The sequence below is a fragment of the Lepidochelys kempii genome, chromosome 3, assembly GCF_965140285.1.
Source record: "Lepidochelys kempii isolate rLepKem1 chromosome 3, rLepKem1.hap1, whole genome shotgun sequence".
Classification (NCBI taxonomy): Eukaryota; Metazoa; Chordata; order Testudines; family Cheloniidae; genus Lepidochelys; species Lepidochelys kempii.
The window spans coordinates 10,267,668-10,281,484 of NC_136382.1; the positions used below are offsets into that span (position 1 = coordinate 10,267,668).

General features: G+C 45.9%; 1 protein-coding gene across 4 annotated transcripts in view; it reads right to left on the bottom strand.

Annotated features, from left to right (window-relative positions):
* The window catches only part of PINX1 (PIN2 (TERF1) interacting telomerase inhibitor 1), an 83,723-nt gene extending 73,926 nt beyond the window's left edge, over window positions 1-9,797 (bottom strand). For 2 of the 4 annotated variants that reach the window (XM_073335667.2, XM_073335666.2), the window contains exons 1-2: window positions 9,720-9,797; window positions 2,687-2,796 (exon numbers count right to left, since the gene is read on the bottom strand). In XM_073335667.2, the coding sequence (XP_073191768.1) occupies window positions 2,687-2,796; window positions 9,720-9,738 (129 nt within the window). In that variant the 5' untranslated portion in view covers window positions 9,739-9,797. Of the gene's footprint in view, window positions 1-2,686; window positions 2,797-7,316; window positions 9,272-9,719 lie in introns of those variants that run through there. The other 2 variants (XM_073335670.2, XM_073335668.2) reach the window with 2 other exon arrangements.
* Window positions 9,798-13,817: the final 4,020 nt, after the last annotated feature.

Here is a 13,817-nt window from a genome sequence, read left to right on the forward strand (position 1 = left end):
CTCAAAACACCAAAGCAGTAATATCACTGAAAAGGAGTACTTATGGCACCTTAGACACTAACCAATTTACCTGAGCATAAGCTTTTGTGAGCTACAGCTCACTTCATCGAAAGCTTATGCTCAAATAAATTGGTTAGTCTTTAAGGTGCCACAAGTACTCCTTTTCTTTTTGCGAATACAGACTAACACAGCTGCTACTCTGAAACAAATAATATCACTGAGTTGTTCATGATTAATCCGGACAGCACCTTACATTTCCAGGTGATCCTGCAGTGCTTTAAAACTTTGCACATAGAAAGAGAGAGCACACATTGGGAATGCTTCTCTCACCACGGAAATACATCCACCTCAGGGGTGGAAGATGTAATTGTTGTACTTAAAAAACTGCCAGCAGGAAACAAAGAATAACACACCCAACTGAACTTGCAGAGAGAGGTTAGATTGAGGCAAATAAAAATGTAATTGACCCAAACTGGAACTCAGCAGGACCCATTTTCTTTGCTTGTTCATGAAGAGTGTTGGGGCAAGTTTGGACTTCAGATCTTGGCTTTGTCCCTACTACAAACTAACAGTATTTAAATTCAGTAAGAAAATATGTTTGGGGCCCAATATGTATTTTTCTTGCCCAAGTGGCAGGAAAACCAAACATGCTAAGCCCATACTAGGTTACCATGTTTTAGCCAAGGTACCTATCAAAGACAAGACCTCATTCTCTACCCTATTTATTTTTTCCTAGCCACACAAATAAGGAGAAGTCACATAAGAACACTGGTGGGCCACATCACAGTATTTGGGAATAGTGTAGATGAGGCCTATGGTTGAAAACCTGTTTTATGCAGCAATAACCCATATTTAAACATGACTGTTGCTAGCATGGGCCCAGCAGACAGTGAATTTTGTTTTAAAAATGATGCTAGCCAGATTCCTCTCACTATCACATACCAGGTCTATTGCCCCATCTATTGGGACTGTGTTGTAACAGATCCTCCTGACTTCAGCTGTAATTCCAGTGTAGGCAGGGCCTATAGCATGGTTTTAGGACACTTAGGAAAAAATCTCTGTCCACTTTAGTTAAGGCAACAGTTGTGTTTGGTTGTTGCCAGCATGATTTTATCCAGTGTGAGCAGAATGTTTGACAGCATCCTTTCAATCTCAGTTTTAAAATCCCATGGCTTTCATACTTATTTTCACAGTACATTAAAAGCACTAATAAATACGTATTTGTGCTTACAAATCAAGAAGTTAATCAATCACAGTTAGAAAACCTATCGAAGCCAATGGACTCATTGATGTCCATGGGTTTGGGATCAGGCCCTACCTTTCACTGTTTGTATATGAAATTCTGCTCCAGCAACTAAATGCAAAATTAGAGCCAGTTAAAAACCTATTTAGGCTACCTTTTCTTTAAGCAACTTTCCCAAGTCAACACAGTTATTGTGAGACACTCAGGAGTACCTCTTCTCTTTCACCATAAGTTCTGGGAGTCTCCTAAACTCAAGAAAGCCACAACTATTATTCTTTATTAAATGGTTGAAGAGAAATACCAGAGATGAAAGATGCCTTTAAAAAACAATGAAGACCATTCTCTTTTGCGTTTAGTCAGGTAACTATCACCTGGAAATGCTGAAGAGACACAGGCCTCAATTCTGGGCTCTGTGGAGTTTCTATAGAAGCTGAGCCACTCTAAAGAGGCAGCAGAGATGTCTTTATTGGCCAACAGGGAATATATCTGTCATCCTAAGATCACAGGCCTCCATCCACAGCTCTCCACCATAGGAGCATGCTGGGGTGGGAAGAGATGTGGCTTGATGCTACACTCTGGCTATTCTGGGTGGAAGAGCAGATCATAAGGGGCCATTAAAAGTTGCCAAAAGTTAAAGCAGCTCCTGAAGCTGCTCTATCTTACACCCCAGGCAGCTGTCAGAATTTGGGAGGCACATCTGTAGCTCCTGCAGTTCTGAATTGGGGTCACCCATCTCCTTATCAAAGAGAGCAGAAAAGGAAAAAAGGAAACAGGACAGCAGGAGAGATCCAGAAGTCAGCAAGAAGGGGAGTAACAGTAAAGTACCTACTAAAAAGGATATAGCCCTATAAACTCTAGACCAGGGGGTCGGCAACCTTTGAGAAGTACTGTGCCAAGTCTTCATTAATTTAAGGTTTCGCGTGCCAGTAATAAATTTTACATTTACAGAGCCCCCCGATGGAACCTCAGACTGGCAGCGGGCTGAGTGGTGCCGGCAGCCAGGACCCCAGCTGTCAGGGGCTGACGGACGAAACCCCAGACTGGCAGTGGGCTGAGCGGCTCATCGCGCTGCCAGTCTGGGGTTCTGTCTGCTGCACGCACTGCCGGTCTGGGGTCCTGGCCGCCGGCCTCGCTCATTCTGCTGCCGGCCTGGGGTCCCCGTCGCCGGCCCCGCTCAGCCCGCTGCCGGCCCAGGGTTCCATCCATCCAGGCCGGCAGCGGGCTGAGCGGGGCCAGCTGCCGGGACCCTGGCTGGCAGGAGAGTGCCACTAAAAATCAGCTTGCGTGCCGCCTTTGGCATGTGTGCCGCAGGTTGCCGACCCCTGCTCTAGGCCTAAGAGCTGCCTGTAATTCCTGTATCCAGATCTCTCTCAGTATTTCAAATTCTGGAATAGCTGAGAGTTTGCTTTTCTGCAAGACCACTTACTTCCCTTCAGACCATACCTTTCCTTTGGACCATCCCATTTTTTCCAACATCTTCTGGCCAAATTTGGATTCATCTTTACTCCAGGCGCTGTTTCTAGGATCCACAGACCACTTCTGCTTTTTACGGGCTACAGTGGGGGGGGAGGGGAATAAATTATGCTCTATTTAATATTACAGAAGCTGATAATGCAATTAAAAAAAAGTCAAGACATTATTTTCCCTCCAAACAGAATCTATAACAGACTATTATGGTATTTATACAGTCCTAATACCACAGTATCTCAGCATCTCAATCTTCACAGAAGTGTTATGAAGAGAAATACATTGAAGTAGGGAAGTGCTATTAGCCCCATTGTAACAGGGAATTGAAGCACATAGAGACTAAGAGACTTGCCCAAGGTCACACAGGAAGTCTATGGCAGAGCAGGGACTCGAATGCAGGTCTCCCAAGTTCTAGGGTGGTGCCCTAACCACTGGACCATCTTTCCTCCCTGAATGTCAGGTTATAGTGGATCTAACCACTGCTTTAATTAAAAAAAATTAAATATAACCAGTCACAGATGTCTACTTATTCAAACGAGTACAGAACAAGCACCAATGTGATGAAAGCTTTCAAGGTCTACACAGAGAATGGCTAATTTATCTGAGACCTCAGATGACATTATTATTTGTATTACAGTTACACCATCTAGAGTCTCAAAATGAGGATCAAGGCCACTTTGTGATCAGACACAGTAAGAAAGATCCTCTGCTTTGAAGAGCTTACAATCCTACAAACAATTATGCATATCCTTAACTTTACTACTGTTAGTAGTTCCATTGAAATCAACGAAGTAAAGTAAAGTTAGCATAACAAAGTTAAACATGTGCATAACTGTTTGCAGGATCAGGGCCTAAACCAGGGGTGGGCAAACTACGGCTTGGGGGCTGCATCCGGCCTGTCAGACATTTTAATCCAGTCCTCGAGCTCCCGCCGGGGACCAGGGTCCAGGGCTTGCCTCACTCTGGCGCTCCAGCCGGGGAGTGGGGTCGGGGGCTTGCCCCGCTCCGTGTGGCTCCTGGAAGCAGCGGCATGTCCTCCCACCTCTGGCTCCTACACATAGGGGCAGCCAAGGGGCTCTGCACACTGCCTCCACAGCCCCCACTGGCAGGAATGGCGCCTGAAGGCGGGGCAGCGCGCAGAGCTGCCTGGCTGCGCCTCCGCGTAGGAGCCAGAGGCAGGACATGCTGCTGCTGCTTCTGGGAGGTGCTTGAGGTAAGCGCCACCCAGAGCCTGCACCTCTGACCCCCTCCCACATGCCAACCCCCTGCCCCAGCCCTGATCCCGCTCCTGCCCTCCAAACCCCTTGGTCCCAGTCCGGAGCTCCCTGCTGCACCCTCATCCCCAGCCCCACCCCAGAGCTCTCACCCCCTCCCATACCCCAACCCCCAATTTTGTGAGCATTCATGGCCCACCATACAATTGCCATACCCAGATGTGGCCCTTGGGCCAAAAAGTGTGCCCACCCCTGGCCTAAACAGAAAAAGGAAGTATTACTACCCTCATTTTACATATGGAGGCATAGAGAGATAAATGGCTTGCTCAAGATCATAAAAATTCTATGGCTGAGCCAGGAATTGAACCCAATTCCCCTGAGTCACAATTCCATGCTTTAACTACAAGACCATCAGTCCTCTAAATGCACCTTTGGAAAATTGGAACAAGATTACAGGAACACAATTTGGTTTCAGCCCCTGTTCTGTTTCTTTTAATAAAAACCCACTCTGACTTCAAAAAAAAAAAAATCACAAAACACAGTGATGAAAAAAGTTACAAAATTGTGTTTAACATTAGCTTTAACGTTCCCCAGCAGCATTAGAAGCACTAGTAACTGCGCTGTACAGAAAAACCACCCTCAAGAAAAGTCCTATTGGATTTAAGAGGAAATTATACCCTGCTGATGGAATACCCCCAAATTCCATCAGATGGTTAAATACCAGTAGAAAGGATCTCATTCTCTGGAAAACTGTACAGTTTCCAGAGAGATCTCTATATGACTTTCGGTATGCTTTTTCATAAGTGAAACTGACCAGCCTGTTTTCATTATCCAAGCTGAGTAAAAATTCAAGAAGTGAATAGAGCATACAGGGAGAAAAGTCTAGAGCTCTGTTAGTGCTGATAATCTATAGTCATACCAATAACATAGGGATTGTTTGTGTTTATATATAAACACAAAGTGGTCGCGATGATCAAAAGGGCCTAAAATATGCCAAGTGCCCAACACTCCCACAAATCTTCAACGGGAACTGGGCACTTAACCTCCTTAGGCTAATTTGAAAATCTCAGCCAAAAGGAGTTATGTGGATGTTGGCCAAGATTTACAAAGCTGACTAGTGATTTTGGGCAACCAACTCAACACACCTCAAAGAAAACTGATTTCAAAAAATAATGATCACCAGTCCACTGAAAATCAAACTGAGCAACCAAACACTGAATCTCACAACATTTGAAAATCTTGGCCACTGTCCCTTTAAGCCACAGAAGGTTGTTCATTTCAGAGTCAACCAGTGCAGCACACGAGGATCAATTCAAGAGGACACAGTCACACACATACGGAAGGTTTCAAGTACACTAATGTCTCCTTTCCAATTCCATGCCTTACACGGTGCCTTTTCCTCTACCCCTTTAGCCTGAAGTCTCTTCTTCATTGCTCTCCTTTCACCTTCCTTAAATCACTATAATCCCACTTGTTCAGCACTTCCTACCAGCTATAACATCTGAAGAACCCTCATTTTCTGTCTATTGTAACTATTACTCAGGATAGTGGCTTAACAAAACCAGGAGAATTAAATTTGATACATCTCACCCAGCTGTAAAGCTGCCACATATATCTAAGATGCTTTTCAGTTCATCCTCCCCAGAGACCCCTGGTTACAAGACTTAGTAGAGTAATTTCTCAAAGTTGAAATTGGTAATACTTTTTCCTTTCCTAGCACCTTCAATTGCAGGATCTCAAATCACTTTCCAGACAGGGTATTAATCTTCACATTTCCCTAAGACAGACAGATGTGTTAGTCCTATTTTGCAGATCAGGAAACTCAAGAACAGAGAAGTGAAGTGACTTAGTTAAAATCAACAAGAAACGTGTGGCAAAGCCAGAACTCCAACCTCTGTGCTGCAGCCATCCCTTCTCCTCCAAATGAGATTTGGAAAGAACAATTCTCTTTGTTAGAGATGTCTGTTCACTGTAATCTTTCCAAAATGAAGAAGTAAACTACCTATCATCCTGCAAGCTAAAAGTGATTCAGTTCCAACACTAGTCCGCTGTACCAAACTGCCCCTGGAGAATTACATTATAGAGGTACTACTGATATCCTGGGTAAGCAGCACCATCCAGTGGAGAAAAACTTCATTCACTCAGACACCTTTTGCTATTCCACTAACTCCCGCTCCATGCAGTTTGCAATGGATCAGTTCCTGCACACTTTTTGCCCAACTGCAGCCCTGGACGTGAAGCTGAACTAGAAGTTCTGAAACTGTGGTCCATGGAGCACTCAATAATTATGGGCAGAGAGCTGGTTGGTGATGTGCTACTGGCTCTTTTCCTTGTCTCCAGCTGCTAAACTGCACTAGGAGATGGCTAAAAACCATCTACAGATGTTCTAGGCATCCTTTCCTTGCCCTCCCATCTATAGTCTCTTGTTTTAGATTATTCTTTTTGAATTACCGTAATAGCTAGGAGCTCCAATCATGGACCAGACCTTGTTGTGTTAGGTGCTGTACAAGCCAAAACAGTCCCTGCCACAAAGAGCTTACAATCTAAGTAGACAGGAGACAACAGATGGCTACAGACTGACAGGGCAGTACAAGGAAACAACAAGACAATATTGTACCGTATGATAGGTGGTATACTCTGCACATCAGCACCCTGACCATTGTCAATTTTTTTTTTTTACGCATCATGGTACAGGAGAGTTTTGAGGAGGGTTTTGCAAAAGGAGAACGAGATGGCTTTTCAATTGTTATGGGAAGCACCTGCCGAGCGTGAGGGGCATCCTGTGAGAAAGCAAACGATCTTAGTTTGAAAATGTAATAAGTGGGTGAGGGAGGAGAGCATCATGAGCTGACAGGATGCAAGAGCTGACATCTTGATATGAGAGATGACAGGTAGGAGGAGGGGGAGCCAGTGGAGGGATGCAAAGAGAGGTGTGCCATGCTTAAAACAACAGGCTAGGAAAATGATCTTTACAGCAGCATTTTGAATAGATAAAAGCATGGCAAGATTGCTTTTGTCAAGTCCAGAGAGAAGGACGTTGCAGTAATTGAGAACCAAGAGAATGAGAGCTTGGACAAGAGTTTTAGCTATGTGCATGGATAAGAAATAGTTCTCCTCCTCTCTTTTGGACTAAATATTGATAATACAGTGATTGAAGTTGTCCAGAACTGCACACACAAAAATGCATGTGCATAATCTGCCTTCACAATTACCACAAGCTAGTCACACATACAGAGTTCTGGCAAACCCTACGTAATTAGATTTATCCTTTAAAGAAGTATTTCAGTGCTTCCCTGCACATGCAAGGATAAACGTTAACACAGCACTAAATTTTTAATTATTGTACATTGGATACTGCACAATTCTGAATAACCATGCTGATGGGGACTTACATGTAATTGTGCTCTCTGTGTACAGCTTTCTTCAAATCAACTCAGAGGTATGTCTCTCAAATTAAAAAAAAAAAAATCTTAAGTTTCATTACATATTCTGGCCCCAGTCCTGCAGAAACATATTATTTATATTTGACATTAAAAGAAAAAAAGAATTCAAAAGCTTTGAGTGTCCCAATAAATAATTAAACTTTCAATAACCATCTAACGGCATTAAAAACTATTTTATATATTCTGTTAACCAATACATGCTGGCTAGTCTCTTGAATATACTTCATAACCAACTGAAGCGTGGTCAAGCAAATGGCTATACAATTTATCAACAGTTTCTTACAGTATCCTCATCAACTTAGTATCTAAGCACTTCTGAATGGCACATTATGCAATGTGACTAACATCTGTCATGTGTTTGTTCTTTCATCCTCTCCCCAGGGGATGAGAGTATACAATGAAATGTTTAGTTTTAGGTGTTATATATTTCTGATACACACACTGCTATATATGTTAGAGAAGGGAGATTCAGAGAAATACATTTTGCACTTGGAATCATAGAAGATCAGGGTTGGAAGAGACATTAGGAGGTCATCTAGTCCAATCCCCTGCTCAAAGCAGGGCCAACCCCAACTAAATCATCCCAGACAGGCTTTGTCAAGCTGGGCCTTAAAAACCTCGAAGATGGAGATTCCACCACCTCCCTAGGTAACCCATTCCAGTGCTTCACCATCCTCCTAGTGAAATGATTTTTCCTAATATCCAACCTAGACCTCCCCCACTGCAGCTTTAGACCATCGCTCCTTGGAAGAGGAAGGTAGAAAGGACTGTGATGATCCTTTGTTCCTGGGGGAGTTCATTCCTGTCTTGGACCAGCCCTCAAGAAAGTTCTGTCTCCTGCAGAGATGAGCCTCTCTCTTAGGCGATGTCTACACTACACAGCTTTTAGTGACATGTCTGTATCGCCACACCCATGCTGCTAAAAGTTATGCAGTATAGACGCTGTTTGTCGGCTCTCCTGCCAACAAAATACTTCTACCTCCAATGACTGGCGTTCGTATCGTCAGCAGGACTGGCACTTGTTGCGGCAAAACTTTTGTTTTTTTCTTGGGGGGGGGGGAGGGTAGAGGGGAATACCTCTGAAAGACACATATAGACATAGCCTTTGAGATTTCCATTGCAGCAGAAGACCAAAGTTGCTGATCACAGTCTTCATCTTGGAACTTTAGTTGATCTTCTCCGTATCCTGGGCCCATGCCCTTGAGTGCTTTGAAGATAAGTACTGAGACCTTGAACTTGATTCCATCACCCAGCGGCATTAAATAATCAATTTGTGGTAACAGTTTACCTCACACTCAATTAAAAAAAGCCTCTCACACAAGAACGAATGCCCTCCTTATGCAAAAGTGCTATAATACTAATGTTTAACATTAAGCACAAATCTCGTTGAGTTCAGCAGGGTTATTTCAAGTATGTTCTTGTCTTTATACATATGTATAAATCTTCATACAGTCAGGGTACTCTCTCACTTAGATACTATGAAGTTTTGTTCCAACTACAGAAAATCCCTCTCGCCATCACTGGGTATAAGGCAGCATTCATTTCCTGTCCTAAATTGCTGTGAACCGTTACACAGTTGCCACCCTTCCTCGCCAGAGACGGCTGTGTTTCACCACTGCGTCCATGTGCGTGCTCACACCATAGAGCAGTGTCGGAGCACGCACCACAGGCCATGATGAGAAGCGTTTTCCCCTCTGACAGGTGGCTCTTTTAGTGAGGGCAGTAGAGGGGGAGAGAAGGGACGCTGGTGTGGGAATCAACCTCATGGGGGCCCAACAACACAGCTTGGGGCCCCGCCCAGCGCCCCTGCCCACAGAGGGGCTGGGGCCCAGTGCTCACCCTGCCCAAAGGCCCACAGAGGGGCCCAGCAGGCAGGACCCCCATAGGGGCCCCACGAGGTCCAGGCACCTCCCCACTCGCTCCCCCAATGCCTGGAACTAGGCAGGTTCGTTCCTCCCCCCCCCCGACCCACCGCTTTGGTAGCACCCAGGGGCCCCTCCCAGCCTCCCCACCGCTGTGCCAGGGCCCCCAGGCGCCCTGGGCGGGGCAAGGAGCCAGGGTTCCAGAGGAGACATAACGCAGCCTGGCGGGGCGCCCCCACCCCCCGAACAGTGGTATCTCCCTACCCCTCAGAATAGCTCCTTCCATCGAGTCCACCCTTTCATCAGGGACACGCTCCCCTTCCCCCCCCCCCAACATCCCTGGTGGTGTCTTCCACCGCCTCATCGCTTTTGGTGTCCCCCCGCACCCCTCCTGCGTAGACCGTGGTAGCTCCCCCTTCCCAGACACATAATGGTTTCTCCCTTCACCCGACTTGCCGGCTCTAACCCCCTCCACAGCCCCGCTACTCACGCTCCGCCAGCATCGCCATCTTTGGGGCCTTCTAAGCTACCGGCGCGCAGAGCCCTACGTTCCCCGGCCGGCGCCGCCATCTGGGGAGAATGGGGCCCTCTTTCTCTTGGGCGCAGAATAGGGCGCCCGAAGATGTGCCTGACTTAAAAGGGAAGGCGAGTCAAAACAAGGCGCTTTTCCAAGGGGGAAGCGGGGCGTGTTAGGGACGTAGGAGAAACCCAATGCGATTAAAACGCTCACCCACCCCCGGTTCTGCGTGGAAGCTACACGGGCAACTGCCGGGCAGCCCTGGCGCTGTGAATGGGGCTGCCCGGGTGGGGCTCTCAAATGGATCCTGCCTGGATCTAGGGGGCTTCTGAGGGGGGCTACCCCGCCCTCACACCCACAGCGCCTCGCGCGGACGAGGGAGGAGCCCACTGGGCCCAGTGCCGTGTGGGGCGCGTGGCGGGCCGCCGTGATGCGCGCTCGCCCGGCCCCGTGACTCGCTGTCCTCAGGCCACCTCCGCTGGTTGCTAGGTCAAGGTTCCTTCCCCACTCCGAACTCTAGGGTACAGATGTGGGGACCTGCATGAAAAAAAAACCCCTAAGTTTATTTTTACCAGCTTAGGTTAAAACTTCCCCAAGGTACAAACTAGTTTCCTTTTTCCCCTTGGACTTTATTGCTGCCAACACCAAGCGTCTAACAGATATATAACCAGGAAAGAGCCCACTTGGAAACATCTTTCCCCCCAGAATCCTCCCCAAACCTACACCCCCTTTCCTGGGGAAGGCTTGATAAAAATCCTCACCAATTTGCATAGGTGAACACAGACCGAAACCCTTCGATCTTAAGAATAATGAAAAGTTTCAGAGTAACAGTAGCTACAGCTCACTTCATCGGATGCATACTGTGGAAAGTGTAGAAGATCTTTTTATACACACAAAGCATGAAAAAATACCTCCCCCCACCCCACTCTCCTGCTGGTAATAGCTTATCTAAAGTGATCACTCTCCTTACAATGTGTATGATAATCAAGTTGGGCCATTTCCAGCACAAATCCAGGTTTTCTCTCTGCTCCAACCCCTCAGACAGAGACAAACACCTACAAGATCTCTATCAAGCATTCTTACAACTACAATACCCACCTGCGGAAGTGAAGAAACAGATTGATAGAGCCAGAAAAGTTCCCAGAAGTCACCTACTACAGGACAGGCCTAACAAAGAAAATAACAGAACGCCACTAGCTGTCACCTTCAGCCCCCAACTAAAACCCCTCCAACGCATCATCAAGGATCTACAACCTATCCTGAAGGATGACCCAACACTCTCACAAATCTTGGGAGACAGGCCAGTCCTTGCCTACAGACAGCCCCCCAACCTGAAGCAAATACTCACCAGCAACCACATACCACACAACAGAACCACTAACCCAGGAACCTATCCTTGCAACAAAGCCCGTTGCCAACTGTGCCCACATATCTATTCAGGGGACACCATCACAGGGCCTAATAACATCAGCCACACTATCAGAGGCTCGTTCACCTGCACATCCACCAATGTGATATATGTCATCATGTGCCAGCAATGCCCCCTGCCATGTACATTGGTCAAGCTGGACAGTCTCTACATAAAAGAATAAATGGACACAAATCAGATGTCAAGAATTATAACATTCATAAACCAGTTGGAGAACACTTCAATCTCTCTGGTCACGCGATTACAGACATGAAAGTTGCTATATTACAACAAAAAAGCTTCAAATCCAGACTCCAGCGAGAGACTGCTGAATTGGAATTCATTTGGAAATTGGATACAATTAACTTAGGCTTGAATAGAGACTGGGAGTGGCTAAGTCATTATGCAAGGTAACCTATTTCCCCTTGTTTTTTCCTACCCCCCCCCCCCAGATGTTCTTGTTAAACCCTGGATTTGTGCTGGAAATGGCCCACCTTGATTATCATACACATTGTAAGGAGAGTGGTCACTTTAGATAAGCTATTACCAAAGGGGCGGGGGGGGACCTGGATTTGTGCTGGAAATGGCCCAACTTAAGGAGAGTGATCACTTTAGATAAGCTATTACCAGCAGGAGAGTGGGGTGGGGGGAGGTATTTTTTCATGCTTTGTGTGTATAAAAAGATCTTCTACACTTTCCACAGTATGCATCTGATGAAGTGAGCTGTAGCTCACGAAAGCTTATGCTCAAATAAATTGGTTAGTCTCTAATGTGCCACAAGTACTCCTTTACTTTTTTTAAGAATAATGAAAAAGCAATCAGGTGCTTATAAGAAGAATTTTAATTGAAGAAAAAGTAAAAGAATCACCTCTGTAAAATCAGGATGGTAAATACCTTACAGGGTAATCAGATTTAAAACAGAGAATCCCTCTAGGCAAAACCTTAAGTTACAAAAAGACATAAAAACAGGAATCTACATTCCATTTAGCACACCTTATTTTATCAGCCATTTAAACAAAACAGACTCTAACGCATCTCTAGCTAGATTACTTACTAAGGTCTAAGACTCCATTCCTTTTCTGTTCCCGGCAAAAACATCACACAGACAGAGAGAACCTTTGTTTCTCCCTCCCACAGCTCCAGCTTTGAAAGTATCTTGTCTCCTCATTGGTCATTTTGGTCAGGTGCCAGCGAGGTTATCCTAGCTTCTTGACCCTTTACAGGTGAAAGGGTTTTTCCTCCGGCCAGGAGGGATTTAAAGATGTTTACCTTTCCCTTTATATTTATGACACGCCACCCAAATTACAGATAGGGTGAAACGCTGGCTGTGATTTCTTCCTGGAGCTCTAGGGGAAAACAGAGTTAATAAGACACATGTACCTCTAAATATACTACCAACAATATTTTCCACATCTCAAGGACGATTTTAACCAGTTGATTCCGGGAAACTTTCACGGGAGAGTGCATCAGCCACTTTGTTAGAAGATCCTGAGATGTGTTGGATGTCGAAATCAAAATCTTGGAGAGCTAAACTCCACCAAATAAATTTTTTGTTATTTCCGTGGCAGTATGAAGCCTCTCTAGTGCAGCATGGTCTGTTTGCAGGTGGAAACGCCGTCCCCAGACATATGGGCATAGCTTTTCCAGAGCGTAGACAATGGCGTAACATTCTTTTCCACTGACTGACCAGTTGCTTTCCCTCTCAGACAGCTTCTTGCTGAGAAACACTACAGGGTGGAATTCTTGATCCGATCCTTCCTGCATTAAAACTGCTCCCACACCACGCTCAGAAGCATCTGTGATTACTAGGAATGGTTTGTCAAAGTCTGGGGCCCTTAGTACAGGATCAGACATGAGTGTCGCTTTAAACTGGTTAAAGGCCTTCGGACACTCTTCGGTCCACTGAATGGCATTTGGCTGTTTCTTTTTGGTTAGGTCTGTCAGTGGGGCGGCGATTTGGCTGTATTGTGGTACAAATCGCCTGCAATATCCGGCCAAGCCTAAGAAGGATTGGACCTGTTTCTTTGACTTTGGGACAGGCCACTTTTGTATAGCATCCACTTTGGCCTGTAGGGGGTTGATAGCTCCTTGACCCGCTTGGTGTCCAAGGTAAGTCACTCTGTTTAGGCCTATTTGACACTTCTTAGCCTTAATAGTTAGTCCTGCCTCCCTTATGCGCTCAAAGACTTTTTGTAGATGTTCCAGGTGTTCTGCCCAGGAATCTGAAAATATGGCCACATCGTCAAGGTAGGCGACTGCATATTCTCCTAATCCCGCTAGGAGACCATCTACAGGTCTTTGGAAGGTGGCGGGTGCATTCCGAGGCCGAAAGGGAGTACATTAAATTCATACAGCCCGACATGGGTGGTGAAGGCTGACCTTTCCTTGGCGGATTCATCTAGCAGTACCTGCCAGTACCCCTTGGTTAAGTCCAAGATAGAGATGAACTGGGCCCATCCCAGTTTCTCTAATAGTTCATCTGTGCGTGGCATTGGATAGTTCTCTAGGCGAGTTACAGCATTTAGCTTACAGTAGTCCACGCAAAATCGTATCTCCCCATCTGGTTTGGGAACTAGAACCACTGGAGATGCCCATGCACTTCCAGAGGGGCGGATTACACCCATCTGTAACATATCCTGGATCTCCCGTTCTATAGCAGTATT